Here is a 25,917-nt window from a genome sequence, read left to right as displayed (position 1 = left end):
ACAGTCCTCTTAGACACTCCAGACTCCCATCTTGCCACCCAGGCAAGCTAGAATATGTGATAAATGTACACAGTGTAGTTATCAGAGGGGTAGCCGTGTTAGTCTGGATCTCTAAAAAGCCACAGAGAGTCCTGTGGCACCTTATAGACTAACAGACGTATTGGAGCATAAGCTTTCGTGGGTGAATACCCCATGCGTCTGACAAAGTGGGTATTCACCCACAAAAGCTTATGCTCCAATACTTCTGTTAGTCTATAAGGTGCCACAGGACTCTTTGTCGCTTTTTACAGTGTAGTTGTGATAGTGTTGGTCCCAGGATATTAGAGAGACAAGGATCCACTTCTGTTGGTGAAAGAGAGAGACTTTCGAGCCACACAGCACTCTTTCACCCACCTTGTCTATGTGATAAATGGTCACTTACACCAAAAATCACAAATCCCGGTTACAGCCAGTCCCAAGAGACCAGTCACTCCCAGGTCAATTTGCATCCCAGATCTCACACCGAAGACAACGCTGGTAGCTGATTCTATAGTAAACTTACTAAAGGTTTATTGGATAAGAAAAAGGAATGAGAGTTGTTGAGAGGTCAGGCAGGTAAAATATATATGAAGAGGTGAATCGCACTCTATAATTTCAGCAGGTAGCAGAGACGTAGTAATCTGTCAGTTCCCCAACCATCTGTTAGGGCTACTCAGAGTAACTCTGAGGATCTGATCTTCTCATTCAGTTATTTTGCCCCGTTAGAATCCAAACAGTCCAGAGATGAAAAATTTTTCCTTGTGTCCATACCTATAGTGGCTTCTCACAGAAAGCAAGCTCCCAGGGTAATTACATGGGCTCTTTGAGGGCAAGAGAGAGGAGCACATTTAGAGTCTTTGATCTCCGATCATCACACACACAAAGACCACTTGCTTTGAAATGTGCTAGAATTACTACTTTCCTATTAAAGATCTTTATTTGCATTATTCAAGGCTTCTTTCTCATTTGATGGGTTATTTAGTTACAGGGGAATACATGATGTAAAGGTTTGCTGTTACGTTATAACAGGATACAGATAAGTGAAAACAATTCATACAGAATCCCGTTGATTTTCATGAAGTTTAAACACAAATACATTCTTATACATTTAACAATCACTTTGATCTATATCAGGGGTAGGCAACCTATGGCACGTGTGCCGAAGGCGGCACGCGAGCTGATTTTCAGTGGCACTCACACTGCCTGGGTCCTGGCCACCGGTCTGGGGGGCTCTGCATTTTAATTTAATTTTAAATGAAGCTTCTTAAACATTTTAAAAACCTTATTTATTTTACATACAACAATAGTTTAGTTATATATTATAGACTTAGAGAAAGAGACCTTCTAAAAACATTAAAATGTATTACTGGCACGTGAAACCTTAAATTCGAGTGAATAAATGAAGACTTGGCACACCACTTCTGAAAGGTTGCCGACCCCTGATCTATATTAATACACAAGTGAATTGGCTTGGTTTCCAGCTGTTCCACTGTTAGTGGTCAGTGAGGCCTGGGGCTTAGGCATGAATTGGCACCTGGTCTGCCAGTGCATAGTCTGATTACATCATATCCTAGAAGTCTAATCATAAGTTTTCTCACTTACCATGTTTCTTGTATACATGTCACATCAGGTTTGTTTTCCATGTCAAACGCTGTTTTCTTTAACTCCTGGCCATGTGTTATTAAACTATGTGTTAAATCAGAAAAACTATTTACAACCATGTTGTTTCAACTACATTATTACCTTCATTTAAAATTGCATGAATGTGGTCTATCTGGAGATTGCCTATATGCAATACTTTTCTGCCACTTTTGTTATAATGTTTATTCTTTCAGTCTTTTCCCCTGTCTGCAAAGTAAAATTAATCACTTGTATCATACATGCGATACATTTCTCTTTGCCTACAAGCAGTACATCTTCATCTGTTCCCCTTAGAGTATCTGCCCTGCCCTGAATTGCATATTATTGTCCCAGCAGCTCTTTCCCCTCACTGGCATTTTGCTCCTCCTCCACATTTCACTGTGAATATCTTTTGGTGGCTTCTGCATAGGATATTTTATGTATCATTTGAATTTTCTGTATCTCTCTAGTTTGTTCCACTGCCATGCACCCTTTGAATGCTGCACTGTGCTTATCCCCACAGCTGCTGCAATTTAGTTTGGGTCCTTCCATACAGGTCTCATGTGAGTGTTCTCCTCCACAAGTACCACGCCTCAATTCCCCCTTTCAGGCAGCTGCCACCTGCCCAAACCTTTGACATTTATACCCATCCCAAAGGGGCCGGGATATATGGTGTAACCTGGAAGAGCTGATAGCCTATATTAACCCTATCAGGTGGCGTTGCACCTTTAAATGTTACTCGGATCGTTGTGGTCTCCCCATGTCCTGCTAATCAATCACTTAACAAACAGCACTTGGTCCTCCCCTAGACCCCTTTAAATTTCATCCTCAGTCATGCCTAGGGGAACCCCATATATTTCGCCCTCTTGCTTCTGTCATAAATTTAGGTAGCTGGCAAATTACTTCTGTTTTCCCTAAAATTGTATTTTTAAGAAGTTTCTCAGCCTGTTGCTTATATGTACATTCTACTAAGGAATCTCCACTCCGCATTCTTTTAGCTCTTAATATATCTCGGATACGTCACTGAATCCATTCCACTGTTTTCCTGGGATTAACATCTCCCATCTTTACCTCTTCAACTAGTAAATTGATAATTATAAAATGTCGATCCTTTTCCTTACTCTTTTTTCCATCCCTGCCTGCTCCCTCTTCTCCACACACAGATACTTCTATTCTTTTCTTCTTCTTCCTAATCTGAAGCCATTCCTCAGCCCTTGTTTCTTCTCCCTCATTTTCCAACGTAACTTCCAGCCTTTCCCTCTCAGACAATATTTCCAGCCAGCCAGTCACCAGCCTAAGCCGTCGCTGAGTTCCAAGCTCCAGCTCTCAACCCCTCTCAGCCTACACTGCCAGCCTGGAACCTGGCCAGCAGTTGCCCCAGCCCAGCCAGCCACCAGCCCCCAGCCTCCACTGCTGCTCCAGACTTCCTTTCTTCACAGCACCACCCAGCTGCTCCCCAGAGGGGCTTCATCTTTAATTCCTCTGGTCCACCCTGCACATGCAGCCAGGTAGCATAATTGGCCCAAGGCCCACCTTAACCCTTTCCTTGCCTGTGTGGGGTACACACATTATCCCAGGACCCCTCTAACACTACAACCATGGTTCAGAACACTCCTGAGCTTTGGGGAAACTCACATGTGAACTTGGCCCTCATCTCTCTAATGAGTCAAAGCTCAACCTCTGATTCAAACATTCCTGAACCCTAATACCCCAAAACTTTGCGCAAGTCAGGATTAAATTTTTGCTGCTTGACCCCATCTCTAGCTGCTGGGTATATTCATGGGACTGTGCGATGCAGTGATCCGCATCCATCTCCATGGTGCTTTCTATCAGCATAATCCTCTCCACATCAGTTAACAAATAAGCTTGAAGAAACATTGAGATATGAAACATATGGAGAATGCTTCCTCAACCCCATCCCTCCACATTTTCTAATCATCAGAGACCCTAACTAAATTGGTCCTCAGGGAAGAGCACCAGCAAAAGCAAACGTGTTTGTGATACGTCTGCTTACTGCCGATCCCTTGCCACAGCATTTACCAGTAGCAATGTCACAAGCACTCCCAGGGTTGTTGCATTCTGTGTCCTTGTCTTTTGGAACTGGAGGAGTAAATGTTCTGGGTTTGGATTTTTGCAGTAGTATTTAGAGAGCAGCGCAGTCCTACTCAGCAAAGGACAGAGCAACTCCCCAGATGGGAAATGCTTTTTCGGAAGATACTGTTTGGACAGGAAGTCACATGCTAAGCTTATCAGAGGCAAGGATGTATCCCAACTTTTCCTTCTGTTTGGAGCCAGTGCTTTAACAAGGGTCTCCAAGAAATTCACTCTAGAACCTCACTGCTCACAACAAGCCACTCAGCTGGTCAAAGGAATGACCTTCCTGATGAACTAGTCCAAAAATCCTGCATGTCAAAGCCCTCAGGCCAGCAGGGCTGAGAACTGAACTGATATTCCCAAATGTCCAGCAGCATCAGCATAATGGTGTAAACATTGCCCTGGTAGTTCTGGCAAAGTGTTTCTCAGCCAAGAGCTGATTTCTGTAACTGAGAAGAAACCTTAGCCATTCTGGCAGGTCTTCTGCAGGCTATCTTGTCTGTCTATCCCTGACCCTCATCTTCTTCTACAGTGCTGTAAGTGAGATGTAAACTGCCTGGAGGCCAGGCAGCTGCCAAGGGATGTCTGGTAATGGCAGCTGGGAATAATCAGAGAACAATGTGTAATATCTGCCTGCTACAGAGAATAATTGTTTCTGTAAGGATTGAAGTGTGACCGTTGACCCTGGGAAGGCCCTTCCGGCACAGAGCTGGGTATTTGATATACATGCTGCGTGGGGATTTGTGCAGGGAATCAGCATGAAGTTAACTCGAATAGGACATTAATGCAGTCCCCTGCATTTCCTTAAGAAGGGGAGCTGATCTCCTGCTGAAGAGCTCAAAATGAAATGAGATCAAATGAGACCATTAAAATTATATACCGAGACAGACCTGAACCAGAGCTCTAGAGCCAGACTTTGGGAAAGTTTAACTTTTGGTGATAACTTTGCAGCCGCCAAAGCCACACTGCTAGGTCTAGTGTTCCAGCTTGAGCAGAGCTAGCGCATGATGTCCACCTGCACCCCGCGGGAATGGCACCTCCCAGCTGCTGGGTAAACATATCCCTTTTTAACAGTGATTTCTATTCCCTTCTTCAAGTTAGGCTCAAATATTGGTACTAGGCTCAAACCAGCACTAAACTCAAATGTCTTTCCATTGACTTCCGGGAGAGTTGGATCAGGCCCTTTCTGAGGGAAAATTTAGAAACCAACCTGCTTTTAAGCACCTTAATCAGATGCTCAGAGCATATATGTATGTGTAGGCTTCTTTTTTTGCTGTATTTATACTTGGCTTCTTACATTAGGTTCCTCAGAAACCAAGGAAGAAGGGCTGGAAGCTCAGATTAACAGATTAGCTGAGCTGATTGGAAGATTGGAAAATAAGGTAAGAGGCTTTTTCAAGGTTTTGGCTAGAAAAGCCCACAGTCCAGTTATTCTTCAGTTTGGGAGACTGTTGTGAATGCTGCATTCTTAAGCCAAAGCCTGCCCACCATTTCCCCTCAGTATTTGTGTACGCGTGACAGTGCCCAAGAGTTTATGCCACTTAGTGCACTGGGTCTGAGTCAACAAAAATGTTAACACCCCACAGAAAAGGGCATTGCCAGTTAATGCTGTTTCAGAATATTGAAAGGGACACTGTCGATTTAAAAATCATATTCTTAAAAATGACTTTTCTTGCTTGTTAAAAGTGATACCTTAGTTGATTTCTACTGAGGCACCCAATTCCCCTGTCACCAGGTATGGTGTTTCTTTACTAGGTCTGCTTACGTGTTGCACTTTGGTGACTTTGGGCAATGAAAACAGACCAGTGTCTGGCCCTTGTGCACTAAGACATTGCTGCAGCATTTGGGTTGCAAATGCTGCACTGGAATTTTTATATCCAAAAATGAAGCCTGTTTTGGTCATTCATTTTTGGGGAAATCTTCTACCCAGTGCATGGCCCAGGTAGCTGGGCCAGATGCTAGGCAAACATGCTGAGAGGGACAAGGAAGTTGTCTCTGTGGATCCCTATGTGCCCCTCTCCCCTTTCAAAAACACTGGGGTGAAGATGAGTAGGCATATGGCAGTGGGTCCCTGTCCCTGTCCTCTGTAATACTACCTCCATTAAAACAGCTCCGGATCTGCTGTATAGATATGCTTACGCTGCAGTTAGACACCTATGGCTGGTCCCTGCCAGCTGACTGGGGCTCTCCTGGCTTGGGCTAAGGGACTGTTTAATTGTGGTGTAGACATTTGAGCTCTGGGACTCTTCCACCTTGCAGGGTTCTAGAGCCCGGGCCCAAGCCCAAATGCCTACACCATAATTAAACAGCCCCTCCGCATGAGCCCCACAAGCCCGAGTCAGCTGGCACAGGCTAGCTGTGGGTTTTTAATTACAGTGTAGACATAAGCTAGGTGCTCAGAGGAAGGCCTTGGATTTGCTCCATATGGGCATAATCCTTCAAACAATTACTATTGCGCTGCTTGCACACACTGTCCCTCGTAAATACTCACAGCAGTAAGTGTTTGCAGGCTCAGGCCTTCAACTTTACCACCTGAATAAGCGATACAGAATGTCAGCCCTTTTTAATTCAGTAACATACCTAATAGCGGTGTGCCCCTAACAATAGATCTACAGTCATTCATTTTAAAAGTAATTGTTAAGCATTCCTTATCAATTATTCTGTCTGTGTGCCACTATCATTATAATCAGCAGTTTTTCTAAGTGAGATAAATTACCCCTGCTTTAGACACTGCTAGATATCCAGGTTCTAGAAGCCTATTGATTGACCGGTATATTTTAAAGCAACAGAAGACTGGCTTGTTTAAACCATGTTCTCTTGTCAGCCTCTGCGCAAGTTGCCTCCAGCATTTTTGAGCTGAGCTTTCATTTAGCATTTCATTAGGGGTGTTGAGCTAATACAGTAGCTCCACCGGTCCATCAGAGATCTCTTGCATGCTGAAGTGCTTGATGGTGGTTGATTTTGAGTCTGCTAACAGACTTTTCTGAAGGATTTTAGTGTGTGTATGTGTGTGTACACAATATAAATCCAACCCACACAATGTATCAGAACTTTTTTTTTTATAATCACTTAGGGAAATATCATGCCATCAGTTTATATGAAGAAGTTCTCACTTAATTCCATGTCACATTATGAGCCTACATTGCTATGAATCGGTTTGTACAGCATTTTAGGATCCTTAGTTGAAAGGCACTACGGGCAAGTCTCATCTTACGCGGGGGTTCCGTTCCGCGGTTAGCGTGTAAAGCGAAAACCGCATATAGTCAAAATTACATTGAGTTGAATGGCGGGTGGAATTGCCCACACTACAGGTACAGTATTAAAATTGTTATTTTTCTCTTTTTTTGTTTTGTTTTTGCCGACCGCGTAAAGCTGCAATCGCGCATGTTAAATGCGCGTAAGATGCGACAGACCTGTATTCAAATACCATAATCATAATTCTTGGAACTAACAGGGGCCATTAAAAAATAGTGATGGTAATGGACAATCCAGAAGGACCAGAGAGAAATAACACAGGGTGAGTCTGCAGTCAGAAAATACATACTTTTTACTTGTAAAGTGAGCAAATTTGCTACAGATTCTTGAGAAGACAATAAACGTGGAGCCCCATGATCCTGTTTTTAGTAACCTCCCGGAGTAGAGCCACACTTTAAATTCTAGTGAGTTCAAATGAATCTTTCATCCTGACCCTGGTTTTGGTGCCACTGATAACTTCAGATTCTAACATATAGTTTGATTTGTTCCCCCCTCTTCTTCTCGGCTGGTGAGTCATTTTCTTTCTCTAGCACCATGGATATGTGCTTGATGCTTTCAACCTCCCTTGTTTCAACTGATGCAGTTTTGCCTCACAGTCTGTAGCTCCTCCTCAATGGCTGGTACCTTATTCTGGGGCTTAGAAAGGCAAGGCGCACATGCCTCCAGTTTAACATGCATCTCTTCTTCTAGTGCTTTAATGATCCATAAAGCCGTATGTTGGGAGATTCTTCAGAGGTACTCAACTTCTAAGAAATCTGGTTGGTTCTTCAATTGTGCTATGGACTTGGTAGACCCCAACAGGAGTTTGCACACCTTTCCCGTGGAGGGTTAACCAGACCTTGGCTAGCTCTCAAAGAACTTCTGTGCTAGCTTTGCCTCCTCCCATATCTTCTTACATTTTGGTTCAAAAGTACCTTGACATTTTCAGCATGCTAGGATTTCAAGCAAGCGTTAAAAACCCAAGAGCTGAGAAGTGTTTGCTCTCTGACCTTGGGGGAAACAATATGGAAAAATTCCAAGGCAGCCCCAGGAAATTCTCCTTTCAGATTTCCAAATTGAAAAAAGATCAAACGAGAACAATAGACAATACAACGAAAGAGAGAGAGGTATTTGCTTAGAACTGTCTTGTGCAGAGGCTTGAGTTTGAATACTGTTAATTCAGAGAAGCCAGGGAGATGGAAGACGATCAAATATCAAGGTGCCAGGTATATTTCTTAACATGGTCAAATTACACTCCCACTACAGATACAATCCCCTCATGTTGAGGACTGAGCCCCACATCAGAAAAGCTAGTATGTTACTTGAGTTTCCTTGCAGGCTGGGAGAACAGGCAACAAATCTGGAATCTATGGGTAAAAACAGTAGACTTGGCAGGTCTGACCACTGCTGGTCCCAAATGCAACATCATCATATGTGGAGGGGAAGTGATCTCTTTAGGGTGGGTATTGGTGCTGGTTGAAAATCACAGCAAAAAGTTGCCAAAAGCATCCAGTTAAAAATAAAATGTTGATCATTCTCTAAGCTTAACAGGAAAAGAAGAAAAAAGTAAATGAAAAAAAATTCTGAATTTTTTTATTTTTCCGTCGTTCTTTATGAAAATTAGAAGAATTTTGACCAGAAGTATCCTTCTCCCTTTATAGATGGGTTACTTTGCTTATGATAGAAGGGAGATAAATCACATGAGTCTGAGGGAGGAGAAAAGGAGCTACCAGAACTCCAGCCAATCAAAGTGTAAATTGCCTTGAGGAAGTGTCTAATGGCATAGCTGATCGTAGTGAATTCATCAGTGAATCAACGTCAGGCTTGTTCTGAATGGCTGAAAATGTCATAGGCGGAATACACCCGTTACAGCCCCAAGAAAACTAGGAAAACTGAAAAAACATATAAAACATATATCTACAGAACTGTAAAGTGAGATGACATTTAACAGTACCTTTAAAAGGGAAAGTCCTTGATTTAGGCTTTCTGACTCCATCTAGTGATTGAAAAGAAAAACTGCATCTTTACGCAGTGTCACTGCAGAAAGTATTTATTTAATAAAAATGTAATAATTTTACAGTAACTTAAAATAGTCTTAGAACCCAATAAACAGACACATTCCATGGCAAAGGAATAGAGGAGAATAGAGGAAATACTCCCTTTCAAAAGTAGCCTCCTCTAATACGAGATAAAGTAAAAGTTAAGCGTCAGATAAAGATCTGCCAAAGCAGTAGATTGATACTGCAAATGTCAATCTCAGTTTAAATGCAAAAGCAAATAATAGCAGTTAAAGCATAAGTAAAACAGTTTAAACTACTTTGACAATCTCTATGCAAATACTTCTCTAGAAAAGAGATGTCCACAGACCTAGCTTCTGCATCCCCCATAAGCAATTAAAACATTTACGTCCATTTCCAATTATCAACTGAAGCATCCTCTTTGTTTCTGTAAAGTTTTCTTTCTCCATTTATAAGTAGTCAAATCTATTCCAAGCATAGTCTTATTCATCCCAGCTACAGTAATGGAGCAGTATCATAGAATATCAGGGTTGGAAGGGACCTCGGGAGGTCATCTAGTCCAACTCCCTGCTCAAAGCAGGACCAATCCCCAGACAGATTTTTGCCCCAGATCCCTAAGTGGCCCCCTCAAAGATTGAACTCACAACGCTGGGGTTTAGCAGGTCAATGCTCAAACCACTGAGCTATCCCTCCTTCTACAGATGACTCTCAGAATTGTTTGCTTACTTTTTGCCACAGCATCTGAATTGTCTCAGCCATTCCCCTGATACTTTCCATAGTGTCTTGTAATACAGCCATCGGTTGCCTTTTTTTGTGTGCTTTTTTCTTTGTGGCACAAGCCACACATTTGCAAATGGTCCTGATTTCTGGAAGCAATTGTGACACCGAATGCAAACCAATTCTTGTTACTAGCTGTCATCTGAGAGCTTGCTGCCCTATTTGGAATGCATTGGTGGCCTCAGACTAGATTTTGGTGGAACAGTTGCAGTTTTCATGGATAACTTTTCGTTTCTTTCAAAACTTTGTTGTTTTTTTTCAACCATAACAAACATTTAATTTTTTTTGTAAAACTAAAAAAATGAGATTTTTAAATGTATGAATATTAAGGGACTTGAGAAGAGGAATCACCTTCAGTTGAGGTTTGGTCATGTGAGCTATGAGCCCCTTCTGAATATATAAATGGCAGAGGACCGACAGCAAGGCATTCTCTGGGGTTTCTCTGGCTCTGGAACTCTCTTCCTTCCTTGGTCTGCCAGAGATCAGATAAAGGCCTTGTCTTCACTGCTAACAAAGGTGCTTTTTTTTATCTCAGGATGACTGATGTTTCTGAGCTGTCCTCAGGTAAAAGCCCAGTGAAGACAAGGTACTTCAGTTTTACCACCAGGTAACTCATCACTACTAACCCTGTTTACCTCTCAGTAAAACCGAAGTGCCTGGTCTTCACTGTTTTTATCTCAGGATAGCTCCATGCATGTTAGTTACCCTGGGGTAAAAGACACCTTTCTTAGCAGTGAGGACAAGGCCTTTAGTGATTGTACAGGATTTATTGTCACAGCTCTCCTTGGGGTAGGAAAAGATGATTGGGGGCTGATTGCAGCACTGAATTATTGTTGTGATGGAAATGCTGATGGGAACTGATGTTCTCCAAAATGCTTTTTTCCCTTTCCCTGTAGTTCTAATAAGCTGTGAAGGTAGCAGTTTGTACGGGGAGCAAATCACATTGTGGTCCTTCAGGGCTTGGCTACACTGGCACTTTATACCGCAATAAAGCCTCCCAGAGCGCTCTACCTTACTCCCCGTCCACACTGGCAAGGCACGTAGAGAGCTCTGACTCCATGGCTAGAGCGCTCCTGGTACTCCACCTCCATGAGAGGGATAACGGCTGTTGCATATTGGCTGAGCTGCCCTGGGGCCAGTGTAAAAGGGGAGTTAAGTTACAGCGTTCTGACTGACCTCCGGAAATGTCCTGTAATGCCCTTAAGTCAAGTGGCCTCTCTTCTCTTTGTTGCGAAATCAGCTGAGAAGTGCGGAAGTGCCTTTTCAGAGCTCCATTTCAGACAGCGGCTGCTTATCTGCAACGGGGTAAAGCAAACGTTTACTGAGTGAGTGAGAGGCAGTGGGGCTAGGGGGATCTGAACTTACAAGACAGCATGCTGACACACACTCAGCACTCCAAAAACCCACTCTCTCTCTCCCCCCACATACAAACAACACACTCCACCCCACCCCCCTCATTTGAAAAGCATGTTGCAGCCACTTGAACGCTGGGATAGCTGCCCATAATGCACCGCTCCCAATGCCGCTGCAAATGCCGCAAATATGGCCACGCTAGTGCACTTGCAGCTGTCAGTGTGGACAAACTGCAGCGCTTTCCCTAGTGCGCTCTCCAAAGGCTGGTTTAACCCAAAGCGCTCTACAGCCCATGGCCTCAGCCTATTGAATTGCATTGTGGTTCTTCTAGTCCAACTCAGAGTGCTGGATGGGTGCTTTGTAACCACAAATAAATAACTCTTTAGTTTTGATTTGCATTTTTACAATGGAGGAGACTAATTAAGACCCCCACACACACCTCACCCCCCTGGCCCCTTCCACACAGCTAGTCCCCTGCATGCTATTCGCTGAGTTGGGTAGGAAAATAGAGACTTATAGTGATGGAGGCCTCCGCAGAGGGATTGTAGTACCACATTCTTGTGTTTGAAAATGAGAAACACAAAAACTGCTTTCAAGAGGAGAGAAAAAGCAACATGTCTCTTTGAGAACGCAACACGCCTCTGCTTTCCTTATAAACTGGTACATTTCACAAACCTCGTTTGTTTGATATTTGAGAGTCTCTCAAAGGGGTTGTGTTCCCAAGGAGGGTTTTAGCTTTTCCTCAGTTGTCAGGTCTCCCTTTCAGGTTCCTTTCACTAGTTCGTCCAATTTTCCCTGACATTTTGCCATTCCTGTTCCATTTGTGAAGAGGCCTCTTGAGAAAATGAAAAATATTTATGAAAATAGCCCATTTTAATTTGTGTGTGCATGGGGGGGAGGGGACTGGAGAGGAGTCCAGAATCTGGCCCAAAAGGTCGCAGTGTCCATTACATACAGCAAGTATAAATAAATCCTCAGAAATCCAACCTGGCCCCAAATACCTGCCTAGTATTTGAGAAAATCATTCTACGTCTGCTCTGGAAGAACACGTTTATTTTTCTGAACTGCAGTGGAATATGGCTTGCACTAAATAGAGAGCAACAATTGAGATTGCTATTAGTGATGACAGCTCTCCATATTTCTTCTTGTTGCTGGTTTTCTTTTGGCAGGGTTTTTATTTTTTCCCTTCACATCTTCATAAACGTGTGTTTACACGGTCAATTGAAAAGAATAATTGTTTGTTTTCTTTTCAAATTGTTACTGATGTTTCTATTTTTCTCTTTATACGCTAAAAAAATGCTTTTAGAGAAAACAGTAAATAGAATTCCAAACAATCACAAACTCATTCATTAATGTGGGCAAACAAGAGATCGCTCATGTCGATGGTACGGTATGTCACACACAATTTTAAAAAGTTTTGTGGTACGTTCATTTATTTAGATGTATATAAATGCTAAAAATGGGCACCAATCCACACCACAGGCTCCCTTGAAGTTACTTAAAAATACAAGAAAATTAACGCTTCAGCCTCGCTAAAGTGCAGCAGCGTAACTCATAATTCAGTATTGCTAGAGCTGACTGGACAAGAGATTTCACACACACACACACAAATACGGAATTTGAAAGTTGTTTCTCTTTTGCAGAGTTTAAAACTCACCAATTTTTGTATTTTCTAAAATGTTCATGCAATTTTAATAAAAATTTTGAATGAAACCATAAGAATGCCCATACTGGCTCAGACTAGTGCTGCTTCTAGCCCAATATCCTGTCTTCTGACAGTGGGCAGTGCCAGATGCTTCAGAGGGAATGAACAGAACAGGGCAATTGATGATTGCTTTGGTTCAAGCACATCTGTTGATCTGCACTGGGGCAGCATGACCTGGGGAGACAGGGCTCTGTCAGATCCGTAGGAAGGTAGGTATATAGAGCTCTTCATGTTGTGTTCTAGCCAAACTGAAGAGGTTGGGGTTGGTCCTGCTTTGGGCGGGGGGTTGGACTAGATGACCTCCTGAGGTCTCTTCCAACCCTAATTTTCTGTGATTCTGTGAAGGAAATAAATGATATGGTACATCCTTTATATCCTGACTTTTGAACTTTTTAGAGAGGAGATCCAGGTAGCATTTGTTGATGAATGAATACTTCAGGGCAGGTAACCTGAGAACCCTTGGTAGATAGCAGGTGATTCTTAAACAGAGGTCAAGAGCGGTAAATTGGATGAAGCCATATTCTGAAGGTTCTACCGTGGGAAGGTTCCCTTCAGGGAACGATGTAAGGATGCATCAGATCTGGGCCCTGCAGTCAAACCAGAAATAAAACCATTATGGGCAGGATGAGGAAGACATGCCCTTCCTTCTTCCCTTCCCTCCAATGTTTTACTTCCTTGTGATGTCCCTTTCAGTATTCAGCACCCAAAGCATTTTCACTCCAGCTCTTTTCTCTCTCACACACGTCATTCCTGATGTGGTTGCAGCTGCAGGTGGCAGTCTGTCACTGAGGAGGAGACAGCATGGCACACAGCTAACTGTAACCAAAAAAGCACCTGCTCTCTGAGCAGGACTGAGGGAGGAAGCCATGCATTGTGGGTACTGTCCCCTTTGATTCCCCCAACTATTTCATGATGACCCATCTGCAAAGGTGCACAGTCACGTGACTCAGACTTGGTCGGCGTATCTCTGATATCCTTGGAAATTGGGTGGAGGGATGAAGTTTGGAGATCCAAAGCCTCCACTTCTGGAACCCCTGTATTTCTTTTGCATATTTGTTGTCCATGGGTGATATTCACTCCTGTAAGGAGGGCTGCCAGAAATGCTGTGCACCATCTATGCCTTCAAAATAGGCTTGGGTGGATTTAAATGATGCATATACCTTGTATCGGCCCTCTGCACACTGGCGCAAAGGGCCAATTACACCCCATCTAACTTCCTGGACGACATAACACTTAGATACACACACGCTCTCTCTCCCTGCTAGCTTCAGTCTCCACTAACACTTGTACCATTTTATACAGATCCTTCTCTCTTTACCTCTTGTACCTCTGACTCTTCATGAGCGGCTTTTCATTAGCGCAAACAAACAGATATTAATGACAGCCGAATGGCAGTGCCAGTGAGATTCCTTCTCATAGAGCGAAGTGGTGCAAGCCCGTGATTGCTGTGAGAGCTTGTTTTGATTAACGATTAAGTCAAGGAGTTGCTAGTGATTAAAAATTGCCACCATTGGTGGGGAAGAGGTGGGGTTGCTTGCTAAACTGTTAATATTATTGCGACAGTGTGGGACTCCTGGCAGGAAGGATTTCTGCAGTGATGAGAGGGGTCAATAGTCTCAAAACACAAGGTGCTAAGTGCTAGTAGCAACCAGGACCTATAACTGATGTTGACTGCTCTGGAGTCTGAAATGGGGTGGAGCTTTCCATAGCTGAATTGTTTACCTGCCAATTGGAATGCAGCAGGGTTTTCCCCTAAAGCCAAGGCTGCAGCTGCTACTGGGAAATGTGCTGCCTCCCACAATGGCTTCTCTTTTACTCCTTATCCTCCTAGAAAAGGGAGGGTTGATTTCTCATTACCTCTAAAGCTGTTCAGATGTTACCTGCCAGTTCCCGGGTTCAAGGGAAATTCGTGTCCCAACTTGGCACTCTCAGCCTGTGAGGGGAATGTAGGGAGGCCACCTGGAGAAAATGTATGGCTGATTCATGCGGAAGGCTCAGGGCTGACTACAGCAATCCTGCCTTGCAGTCGTGCTGGAACAATTTTTATAGTGCGGGTGCTGAAGGCAGAAACCCTGTATTTGGGTTGTGAGTACTACTTCAAGCCAGGGGGTGCGGCAGCATCCCCAGCACCGCTAGGTCCAGCACCTATACTATCCTGAGTAAATGTCCAGAACAATCACTAATATTACATGAAGGTGTGATATAGGGGATCTTTTACCTGACTGATTTCCCAACAGCGATCCTGGTAAATTAAGTGTCTAAGGGATGCAGTGATTGGGTGTGCTGGATAGCGCTGGCAGACCTCTAGAGGAAAAAGTACATATCCAGCCTGCCTCCCTGGTCTACACTTAAAATTTAGATCAACCCAGCCATGTCATTCAGGGCTGTGAAAAATGTCATGTCCTGTAGTTCGGTTGATCTAAACCCCAGGGTACATGCAGTCGGGTCGATGGCAGAATTCTTCTGTTGACCTGGTTACTGCCTCTCAGAGAGGTGGATTAACTAGACTGATGGAAAAACCCTTTCCATCCATGTGGGAAGTGTCTGTGCTACGGAGCTACAGCGTCATAGCTGCATCTGTGCCGGTGTAGCACTTGTAGCGTAGACATGCCCTCTGAAAAGGTGCAGTCCAGGCAGTGCCAATGCAAACTTCTCCTCCTGCTGCCCCATTGAACTGCTTCCCCTTGACCTGAATAAACCACCTCTCGAGGTGAAGGCAGTTCAGTCTATAATGGCTATTCAGTCCTTAGCATCTCTGATGCAGTATAACTTCTGGGACGAACAGTGCAGAAAGGAAGATCTCCTTTGGGTGTACTAGGAACTCTTCGCTCCCTCTAGTTCTGCTGGATATCTTCTGTCCTTGCCATGGCCTTTGAATTTTAACAGCACATGCCAGTGCAGAACAGTCACAGATCTAACAATATATCACAGATAGAATGAGTCGCGGAACGCCTGGGCCCTGCTTTAACAATGCCACAATGGCTTGTTATGAAAAATTAAAACAAAAAGTGTGTAGAATTCCTCATCCTGATTATTTCCAGCCTAGTGGCTTAAAGAAAGTTACATAAGCAGAAAGACAAGGTCAGGGAAGTAATATCTTTTACCGGACCAATTTTAAAGTTGGTCTGGTAAAGATACTACCTCCCCCACTTTGTCTCTCTAATACCCTGAGATCAACATGGCTACAACAACACTGCATACATTAAAAAAACAGAAACATTTTAAAGAACCCTATATTCCTATATCTGTGAACACTTGCGGCCTGCCGTTTAGACATGGCAGTTATACCATACTTGCTGTATCCTAAATTATGGAAGCAGAATTCACAACTGGGCTGTATGGAGTTAGTGTCATCTAGGGCTTGGGCAACATTAAATGTATGTTGATATCAAATAAAAAACTCAAACATCAGAAAAGTTATAGCTTAAGTCTGAGTTGAAGGCTCAATCCAGTTATGGCCTCTGGACCATTGGAATAGATAGAATATGCCATAGGGCAGATGGGAGCTTGGAACGGGGAGATGTACCATTAAGTGGTTTGAAATGAGGATCAGGTTATGAAGTGATCCACAAAATGATCATATAGTTGAGGGTGGGGGACCTCAAATTTAGTCTAATTAAATGAATACAGGACAGGATCCTCAGGGCTTCCATTGGATATCTACAGTACACACTTGGTGTAGTGGAGACTGCACAAAGACATGGGTGGGGGAAAGTGTTCATATCAATACTGGATTTAATCATTCCCCTTGTGTTGTCATAACAACTTAAGGCAGCTCTGTAAGTAATGTTCATCTTGACAATATTTTTAGAAAATTGGTTGTCAAGGTAACAGAATGCAGTTGTCGAATGCCCCGGGGCTGGTTTTTCTACCATTACTTTTATTCACTTTTTTTTATTCTCAAAGAGCAAGGCTGACTCCTACCTCACGTACCAGGAAGCAACAGGGGAAACTGGATGAACTGATGATATAATGCTTGCATTTCGATGTGCTCTTTCTTTTATTCTGTACTCTTCTGATGCCTTAACTTGGGGAAATGAAGGTGTTGGAGGAGAGAAACCCTGTTCCTTCTTCCTGTTTCCCTTATTTTCCACTCCATTCTTAAGGCCTTATTTTGATGCCACTATTTCCCCTCAGTCTGGAAGGGCTGCCCCAGGTTTCTTTCGAGCTCTGAAGTTATATGCTCTTTAATTGGCTGGTGAGCTCAAGGTACAGTCTTGAGAAGATTAACCATTGGAACAAACTACCAAGGGAAAGGATGGATTCTTCATCCCTTGAAGTCTTCAGATCAAGACTGGATGCTTTTCTGGAAGATATAATTTAGTCAGATTCAAATTAGTTGGCTCAATAAAGAAGTAACTGGATACAATTCTCTGGCCTGTGTTATTCAGGAGATCAGACTAGATGATCTAATGCTCCCATCTAGCCTTAAAAATCTCCGAAACTATAATACAGGATTCAGGCTTTTCTCTTCTAAAAGCCCTTCCCCTTTTAATATACACCATGGCTTGCTGGCAGTCTCCTATTGGGCAAAAGTCTGTTTCCTGTTGGTTTTATGTCTGCAGGGCTGTTTGTGCTGTTGCTGGGGAGGTGGGATATTGAAGCCCAGTTTCAAGCTGGTATTTGTTTGCCAGTCTATCTTGTTTCTCCCATTGGCTTTGTTATAGTTAGATTTTTGTTGGCTGGTGTTTCACATACAAGTATCTGTCTGATATACAGTAAAATTATGTTGTTGCTAGTTTGTCTAGGGAGTCATCTGACCTGAAAACCCAGATCATCAAACACTTGAACTCTGAGGAAGTTTCAAGCCCAATTGTGTGACTTGAGGCTATCTCTTATAACGAGGCACTTACTTGTCCTTGCAGCTTGCGATGAGCAACTGCCTTTTCAGCACTTCCGCTCCTTGCCATCCTGGGGAGGTAAGGATTGGAGCTGGATCTCTGTAGTGGAACAGAGCACTTTGAACATGTAGGACCCAGGCATTTTTCCTTTAACTGATTCTACTTTTCCCTCACCCCAGTTTTCTATCTTGAACAGTTCCCTAACGTGTTAATGAAAGGGAGATGGGAAATAGCATGGAGTACTCACACACAGACCAGTCTTTCCCAATGCACCTACTTTAAGTGGATTTTCTTTTATTTTAATTGCATTGCATTGACCTCGAACTTTGTAAATGCTCTGAGGATAGCTAGTGACAACCTAAAGGGCGACATTTTTTAGATGTATCCTCCACCTTTGTACTTGCAATACTGCATGATGTGCACACATCAAGCCATTGCACATACTGCTATACAACTTCCACATTTGCAGGTGCAAATGCAGGTTTTGTGCACACAAAATGAGCGTGTACAAATATGGAGGCTGGCTTGAGGCAAGGTAAGGATTTGGCCCAGGGTTAAAACTGTGCAAACTATAGACCTGACTCAGGTCTTCTTATCACTGAGCGTCATATCAAATTAGCTGCCTTGTACATTCACCCGTCTGTAATAGCTGATTTCAATCCGTGCTCATTGCATAGAATATCTAAAATCTGATTCTGTTCTGTTCCAGACACAGCAAAGCAGTGTAAATAGGAATCTTAATGTGGCTGGCCTATAAACCAAACTTTACTAAACCAAAGTAGCCTTCCAAATGTAAAGTCACCCAGCATCTTTCTCTCTCTCTTATTCTACCACCAAGATAGTGCTTGTTAAGTGATGAATTGAAGACTGGATTGATGAAGAATGATGCTGACTTGCTGCAGTCATGCCCCTAAAGCCTGCCTGCCTCTTTCACATAAGCCTCCAGACCCAGAGAATCCTCTGAGATGCAGTTTCTTGTCTGAAAAGTCTTCAAACACCCCTTCTTGTAAAGCACCTCATGTAGCTATTGCAGCGTTTACCAACTGAAGGCCAGAGGAGAAATAAATGAAAGGCGTCGTTACAAACACCACTTGCACTTCTATTGATTCAGTCTGTGCCAGGTTTGCCTCGTTGATTGGTTGGTTTGGTTAACAAAGCAAGGGCACTTCAGGGGCAAACGGGTTGTATGTGGGAGCCTGGAAAGAAGGGCTGCTTTGAGCTGGGCCCTGGCATCCCGAGCGATGGCTGGATCAGTAAAATAAGAAATTAACTTCCTGAAAATTCTGCTCAAGGTGATTTTGCTGTTCAGAAAGCAACATTTTGTGTTATACAATAAGAGCCCCATTAGATCTGCACAGGGAAGAAACTTCCTTGCATTACTGACTTCAGTATCTCAGTTCAGTGTGCTAGGAAGGGATTAAAAATGCCAATCGCACACTGATATATAAAACCCACTGCAGCCTGGGGTAATGCTATGCAGGCATTACTCTGGCTTCAGAGATTTTAAAGACCTGGTAGTTCTCTGAGCAAGAGGAGACAACTGTGAACAGGGTTGTATCCACTTAACTTCCCAATACTCCTGTTCCCACAGTGCCTGATATATTTGGGGGTAACTTAACCCACTACTGTACACACACATGCTGTAATACATAATGTATCTCTGATTTTAATTTTGTAATGTTGGTTGATATTATACAGTAATACATCATATTTCTCTGTTGGCAAACTGCACTAACTGCATTTTCCAATCTCACCATATCTACAGGCCATTAATAAAAGAGGTGAGGGAAAAAAGTCAATTCCTTCTTTATTGATCTTAGACTGTACAGGCGCGTGAGGGTCCTAACTTTCTTTCATAGAAGAAATCTGTAATTCAGGACATCAGTTAAGCACACAGCTGAGAAATCATTTAGAGACAAGATCAGTTGCTTTCATTCAGGGTTCAGACTGGGGTGCATGGGGGGGAGGAGGGAATAGTAAAGGTGACCTAATTTAAATGTTGCGTAAGATGCACATTGCACAAGGCAGCAGTGTGTGAGGAACACCTGTTGTTGTTGGATTCCTGCCTAGTTCTATATCAATATATACATCACATAGGTGGAGATTATATTTGGGTGGTAAATTGTATTTATCGTGCATCTTTCATGTCCTCACCTGCCCTCTGCCCATTGAGCCATCTCCCTCAGCAACTACTGCTAATGTTTCAAGCCTTAGTCACCATTTTATCTGAAATCAGCCTACCATAGAAATGGTCCCTTGGGTCTCCCGAATGGGACATTTCCCTCCTGCGTTTACCGTGGCTACATCCGACATTGGGAGAATATCCAGTCTTGCGTATGCGCTTTTAAGGGCTTAGATCTCCTGACCCTTTGGAGATAGAAATGGGAGGTTTTATACCATTTGAAAGGGGAGATTCCCAGTAACTCAGTGTGGGATGCAGGAGAACACATTGCCAGCCCTGATGCACTCTTGGTAGACAAACAGACTCAAGACACGACATAGTGCAACAGTTTAGCCAAGGGAGGAGGTGCAGAGATTGTTAGTGAGGAGGGTGAGGTGCACAAAATTCCTGGAAGAAGTAGGTTGCAGTGGAGAGGCTTTATGTGAGTTTATATCGAGAGAGGGGGGCCTTAGGCACCAATCACAGGTACTTAACTTTACTGGCATAAGTAGTCCTGTGGCAGCACAGAAGTAAAGTTAAACAAATGCATAAGGGTTGCAGGGCCTCAAGAAGCAGGATGGCTGACGTTGTGGAGCGGAGGGTGAAAGATGGAGAGGGAAGGAGGGAGGAGCAAACACAATGAATGGGGCAGGAGGTAGAAATGAAAGAAGGGATGATGGCAGTGGTAAGTTTGTGCAGAGCCTTGAAGGTGAGGATGAGGAGCTGGAATTATTGAATGCAGTACAGCACAAGAAGCCTAGCAGTGTTAACTGTCTTCGCCAGCTGATGTGTGCCTGCACTCTTGACTCCTGTCTTATTTTCTCCTCTCCTCAATAAGGCAATGAATAGCAATTCTCTCTGCTGCCCTCGAAGGACAAATGATGTGCTCAGAAGTTTGGTCCCACCACAAAAAGTAGAAAAAATTCTAATGTCCAAATCTGTTTGCCACTTGCAAACATGCAGCCCTGAGATTGGTCTCAGACTAACTGATTGGGCATTGGATTTTTCAGATTCAGAAGCTTAGAGAGCTGGATGGCTGTCACTGGCAGATAACATTATGTGCGGTGTCTCTATGTGCTCTGCCTTTTGTGCAGTGATAGATAAAAGACACAAGAAGGGTTCCATTGCTCACACTCCTGCTTTAAATACTCCATTAGTATTCATGGTCTTAAGGTGATAAAATAATTTCATAACTTTGGCTTTTAAGATGAGTTAAACTAATTTGTTCAGTTCGTTATTGTGAGCTAACAGTGTATGCATGCAAATTTACTTGTGATGGTGCAACTGGATGGTTAAGAGGGTTGGTAGTGAGATATGGAGCCTTGTGTGGTAAAAATCTAACCCTTATTGGTTGTGACTAGGAAGTCAGCTGTTTGGTCCCTATCGAGTGAATTGTGGCAGTGTGTGCAGCTATTCTCTAGTAGACAAGTGACCACATCATAGGAGAGGCTAAAAATAATATAATAATATCTGGGCCTTATCTAGTGCTTTTCGTCTGTAAATCTCAAAGCGCTTTACAAAGGAGGGCAGTATCATTATCCCCACTTTACAGATGGGGAAACTGAGGCACTGAGCGAGGAAAGTGGCTTTCCCAAGGTCACCCAGTAAACCAGTGACTGAGTTGGGAATTAAACACAGGTCTCTTGAGTCCTAACCATCAGCCCACGCTGCCTCCAGCCCACGTCAACACTGACACAACCAGTGTAACTCCTCTTCTGGGAATAAATGGAGAACTTTCCTCTCCAGATCTGTCCATCTTCATTGTAAAAATGCAAAAAAAATCATAAATTCCAAGGCCAGAAGGAGCCACTGTGATCCTCCAGCCTGCCCTCCTGTACTGTATAGCACAGGACATAAAACTTCCCCAACATAATTCCGACAGCAGAGGCCCTGCCTAGGTCACCATCACTGGATGCTAGGGCTGTAAGTTAGATAGCCATGTGTGTAGACTGTTGTTTTTAAATCCTTTTTTCTCGAAGTTCTTTGTTTTTACTGTGGGAATAAGCAGTGCTGTACTTTTCAGAAGGCTGTTTGGCTGTGTACACCACAGGGAAGGACTGCAGATGCTGAACCCAGTCAGACCGGCTGGGTAAGCATGGTTGATATACAGGGTGTTGTAGCCCCTGACTTTGGCTACGAGTAGGAGAACTGTGAAATTCCAGTCCAGGAGAGGGAAAGGACTGAGGTCAGACACCAGAAGGGGTGCACTCAGAACGGGACAGCCCTGACAGAGACCTTTACCGTTCATTTTTCCTTGTTTATGGCCATTATAATGGTTTTTGTATTTTCTGCATTTTTTCAGACTCTCTGGTTTGACCTGCACCAGAGACTGTCAGACAGCGAAAGCACAGCTTGCACAGTGAGTATGCACAAATGGGATCTGTCCCTGCAAATATGAAAGCCTCTGTTTGCATATGCAAATATGGGTTTGAATATGCAAATATGAATGCATGCATGAGCATATTTGGCATGTCACACTCTGCCTCTTCCTAGTAAAGCTGTGGCTCTAAAGGTCAACTTAAACCAAGAGGAAAGTTGCCTCTTTTGGACTCCTATGGTTACTGCGTCATGTGATGTCACTCTTCAGCAAGACGAAGCATTGGCTCAGAAATACCACCCGTTATCTGTTTTTCTTCCCATGAAAACTTTGTTAGCTCAGTGGATCTCAAACTTTCGTACTGGTGACGCCTTTCACACAGCAAGCCTCTGAGCGCAACCCTGCCTTATACATTAAAACCACTTTTTTATATATTTAACAGCATTATAAATGCTGGCGGCAAAGTGGGGTTTAGGGTGGAGGCTGACAGCTTGCGACCCCCCATGGAATAACCTCGTGACCTCCTGAGGGGTCCTGACCCCCAGCTTGAGAACCCCTGAGTTAGCTGTAAATGGGCAGAACTTTCTTTTCCACCAACTCCATACCTACGAGTTGTGAAGAGTGATTCCCTCTTCTCTTTATTTTGAGGATTTCTCAGAGAAGCAAACATTAACCTTTTCTGGAAATCAATAGAGTGAGTAACTGTATCAAATGAAGTTGCTCATTAATACTTCCTTGAATCAGCAGTGCTGTTTCTATAGCACTGTGCATTTAAGCAAATGGATCCTCCCATGGAAAAAAATGGATTATTTAGAATTCCTGAAATGATTTGGCGATTGACTTGGGAAATGACAATTAAACATTTACATCCTGAAGAGCTTCATGGACCTCTTTTGCCATAGTCAGCTGCATGGCACTAAGAGTTTTCTATTTGTAAAACAAATCTAGATGTGCACCTTTTCTGTATTTGCAGCACAGAGGAATGAAAGTCCATCAGTACAGAATATACAGTACAGCACATTGAAAAATATGGCTTTTTTGTCACAAGTTGTTTTGTGTGCTAAGGTAGGAGGCTAACCAATCCTACCACTGTCAAAACCTTGTTAGCAGAAACTGCTGCCATTCAGCTTGTGCCATGAAAGAGTGGGCCCTAGAGAGTATGCAGAAGGAGACTTTGTCTTTAGAAAGGGAACTCAGCTGGGAGAATAAATACACCTCATGGCTAGATGCTGTGGGTTTGTTTTTCAGTATGCTTGTCACCGCTGTGGTGTTTTTGTGCATTGATACCAACATCAACAGTAGTTGTGCAAGCAAAGAAATGATTTGAATGTCACTTATTTTTCGGCTTATTGACCATCTATGAGTAGGTTGTAGATTCTCCAATGTATTAGTTGTTTGAATGCCATTGATAAATAGCTCTTTGCATTTTTTATTTCACTTGAGGGGTTCCTCACAATTACTCAACATTCAAAATATGAGCTGTGCTGCTTAGTCATGACTGGTCAGGTACTTCACTTGCCATTGTGTTTATTTTGTGATTGGATGATCATGCAAGCCCTCTGAGCACAATTATTTATGTTTGCAAATGTAGAACTCTGTTTTCACAAATACTCATACAGGCAGCTTTGACATTTGTTTCCCAAGCCCAGATGTGCCAGGACAGCTTGGAGGGTCAGGTCTTCAGGGCAGAGGCTGTCTCTTACTGTGTGTTTGTACCGGACCCCACACAGTGGCATGCAGATCCCATTTGGGACCTCTAGGCACTAACACAATATGTCTAATAACATTTGTTTGCGGAAAAGGAACCAAAAGAGGTTGTGAACATGGCTGTAGGGAAATTTATTTTAAAATGTGAACAAAAATGCCCATAAAATGTTGTGCACTATTTGCTCAGCTCTGCTAGATCGTGCACTTGTCTTTGTTTTAAAACGTGCAGGTGATAAAAATGCTGCAGTCTGCTGCAGTCTGGCTGAGGAGCGTGGCGAAAATAAGCAGAATCGATTTACTTAGTAGTAACTAAGATGGGCTTGAACCAAAACGAAGCCAGACTTTGGAGTTTGGGTTCAGATCCAAGCTTTGTGGTTTGGATCCATTTCTAGTTAATACTCAAAAGCAGAGCAGGGGCCTTGCTAGAAGCTTCCGATGATGCTGGAAGACTCCCAAGTCTTAGAGAGATCTGCAGTTCGCGAGTGGGGTTTATGATGATACTGGAGAAAGACTTTTTCACACTGGCAAAAGTATGAAAGTTAGGGGGGTCAATGTGGTGCTGAGAGAGAGCTCTGTGGGGGGGATGCGGTGGGGGGGGAACTCACACTGCCAGGAAGACACTACAAAATCCACAGCCCCCCAGGGGTGTGGTTAAAAGAACAAGATTGTGGCTGGAGAGCCTCTGCACTCCAGCCATTCCCAGTTCCAGGAATGGTCCCTTGGGGCTGTGAGCTACCATTTGGTTGCCAGCAGGCACCAAAATCCACCATATGTCCACCAAGATCTCCCCATTACTGCATGGGTAGAGACAGGTCAGCCTTCTCCCAGAGCAGTCTGGCTCCCTGTGGCTACGGAGGAGTCATCCCATCTCCCTCCAAATTTCATGGAAACTGGAGGCAGATACTGTGGAGATGAGAGCGATGTAAGAATAGGATAGACTGCATTAACTTTTTCTGTGCCCTCCCTACCTTACCTTTCACACTGGTAAGTCCTCCTTTAGCAGAGGCACCTGAGGACAGCCAGCAAACAGGGATTCCCCTCATGACACCTCTTCAAAATTAAGTGAAAATCTAAGATAATGAGAAGTTATGCTTATGGTGAGAACAGAGCCCTACGACATTTTATGTAGCCCATTATCACAGTGCTGGACAAATGGATAGAGCACATCTGGACAAGCACATACCAATGCAGTCTAATCAGCAGATCGGCACCCAGTCTAAAGAGTCACAGTTTAAATATTGGCTTTCCTGTTGCTTATTGGAGTTAGAGCAATTGCTGTCTTCATGTGCCCTCACCCGCGACATCCTGTCTAATGAAGGGCAGGGCGTTTATCCTGTGCATCACAAGCCCACCACTTCAGGGCGTGGCGTGGTTGGACTCTAAAGGACAAAGGAATACAAATGGAGACACTTCATGAACTGGGCAAGTTTCAAGTTTGCTTTAGGGAAAAACAGCCTGAAAGTCTGGGATCATCTGTCCTTATCCTCTATTTATTACGGGTGTCAGAACTCTAATCAGCCTGCAACAGCGGAGAAGCGTTCCTCAAATACTGATTCATTGTCCTTGTTAAGTTAGAGCGCTGAGCGCAGGGACTTGTTAGAAATGTTAGAAACGGTGGGGTCCTGATTTAACACACAGTGCTTTGTGACAGGAGTATGCTTATCACCCTGGAGAAAGACCAGGAAAATAGCTCACACGGTGTACTGCGTTTGGGATATCTGTGGCAATTTCTAAGGAGTGCTGATGTATCAAACAGCTATCTGGAAACCTATGCTTTCCTCCAAAAAACACAGACCAAAAAAAAAATGATTTTTTTCTTTAACTTTGTGCAGATGTAGCATGTGGAACTCATTGGCATTTGACATAATTGAGGCCAAGAGTTTGCTGGGATTCAAGAAAGGATTGGATGTTTGTTTATATGGCAAATGAGAACATCCACAGTTACATTAGATAGGATCTGAATATATTTTGTTTTAAAGGTAGAAGGGCTATAAACCTTCCTGCTTCTAGGTTCTGAGTGAAGGGTGTTAGGAAGAATCTTCCCTTTGAATATATTTTTCCATATTTATCTA

The 25,917-nt window shown here is 43.3% G+C and overlaps 1 protein-coding gene across 2 annotated transcripts in view; it reads left to right on the top strand.

Moving 5' to 3' along the window:
• The window catches only part of NECAB2 (N-terminal EF-hand calcium binding protein 2), a 310,418-nt gene that overhangs the window by 263,404 nt on the left and 21,097 nt on the right, over positions 1 to 25,917 (top strand). Inside the window, exons 8-9 of one of the 2 annotated variants that reach the window (XM_026652792.2) lie at positions 5,035 to 5,114; positions 22,124 to 22,180. In XM_026652792.2, coding sequence (XP_026508577.1) covers positions 5,035 to 5,114; positions 22,124 to 22,180 — 137 coding nt within the window. The remainder of the gene's footprint in view (positions 1 to 5,034; positions 5,115 to 22,123; positions 22,181 to 25,917) is intronic. The other variant, XM_026652793.2, reaches the window with a different exon arrangement.

Source organism: Terrapene carolina, unplaced genomic scaffold (assembly GCF_002925995.2).
Source record: "Terrapene carolina triunguis isolate 2854851 unplaced genomic scaffold, T_m_triunguis-2.0 Scaffold130, whole genome shotgun sequence".
Classification (NCBI taxonomy): domain Eukaryota; kingdom Metazoa; phylum Chordata; order Testudines; family Emydidae; genus Terrapene; species Terrapene triunguis.
Note: the sequence above shows the minus strand (reverse complement) of the source record. Positions and strands in the feature narration are given on the sequence as shown.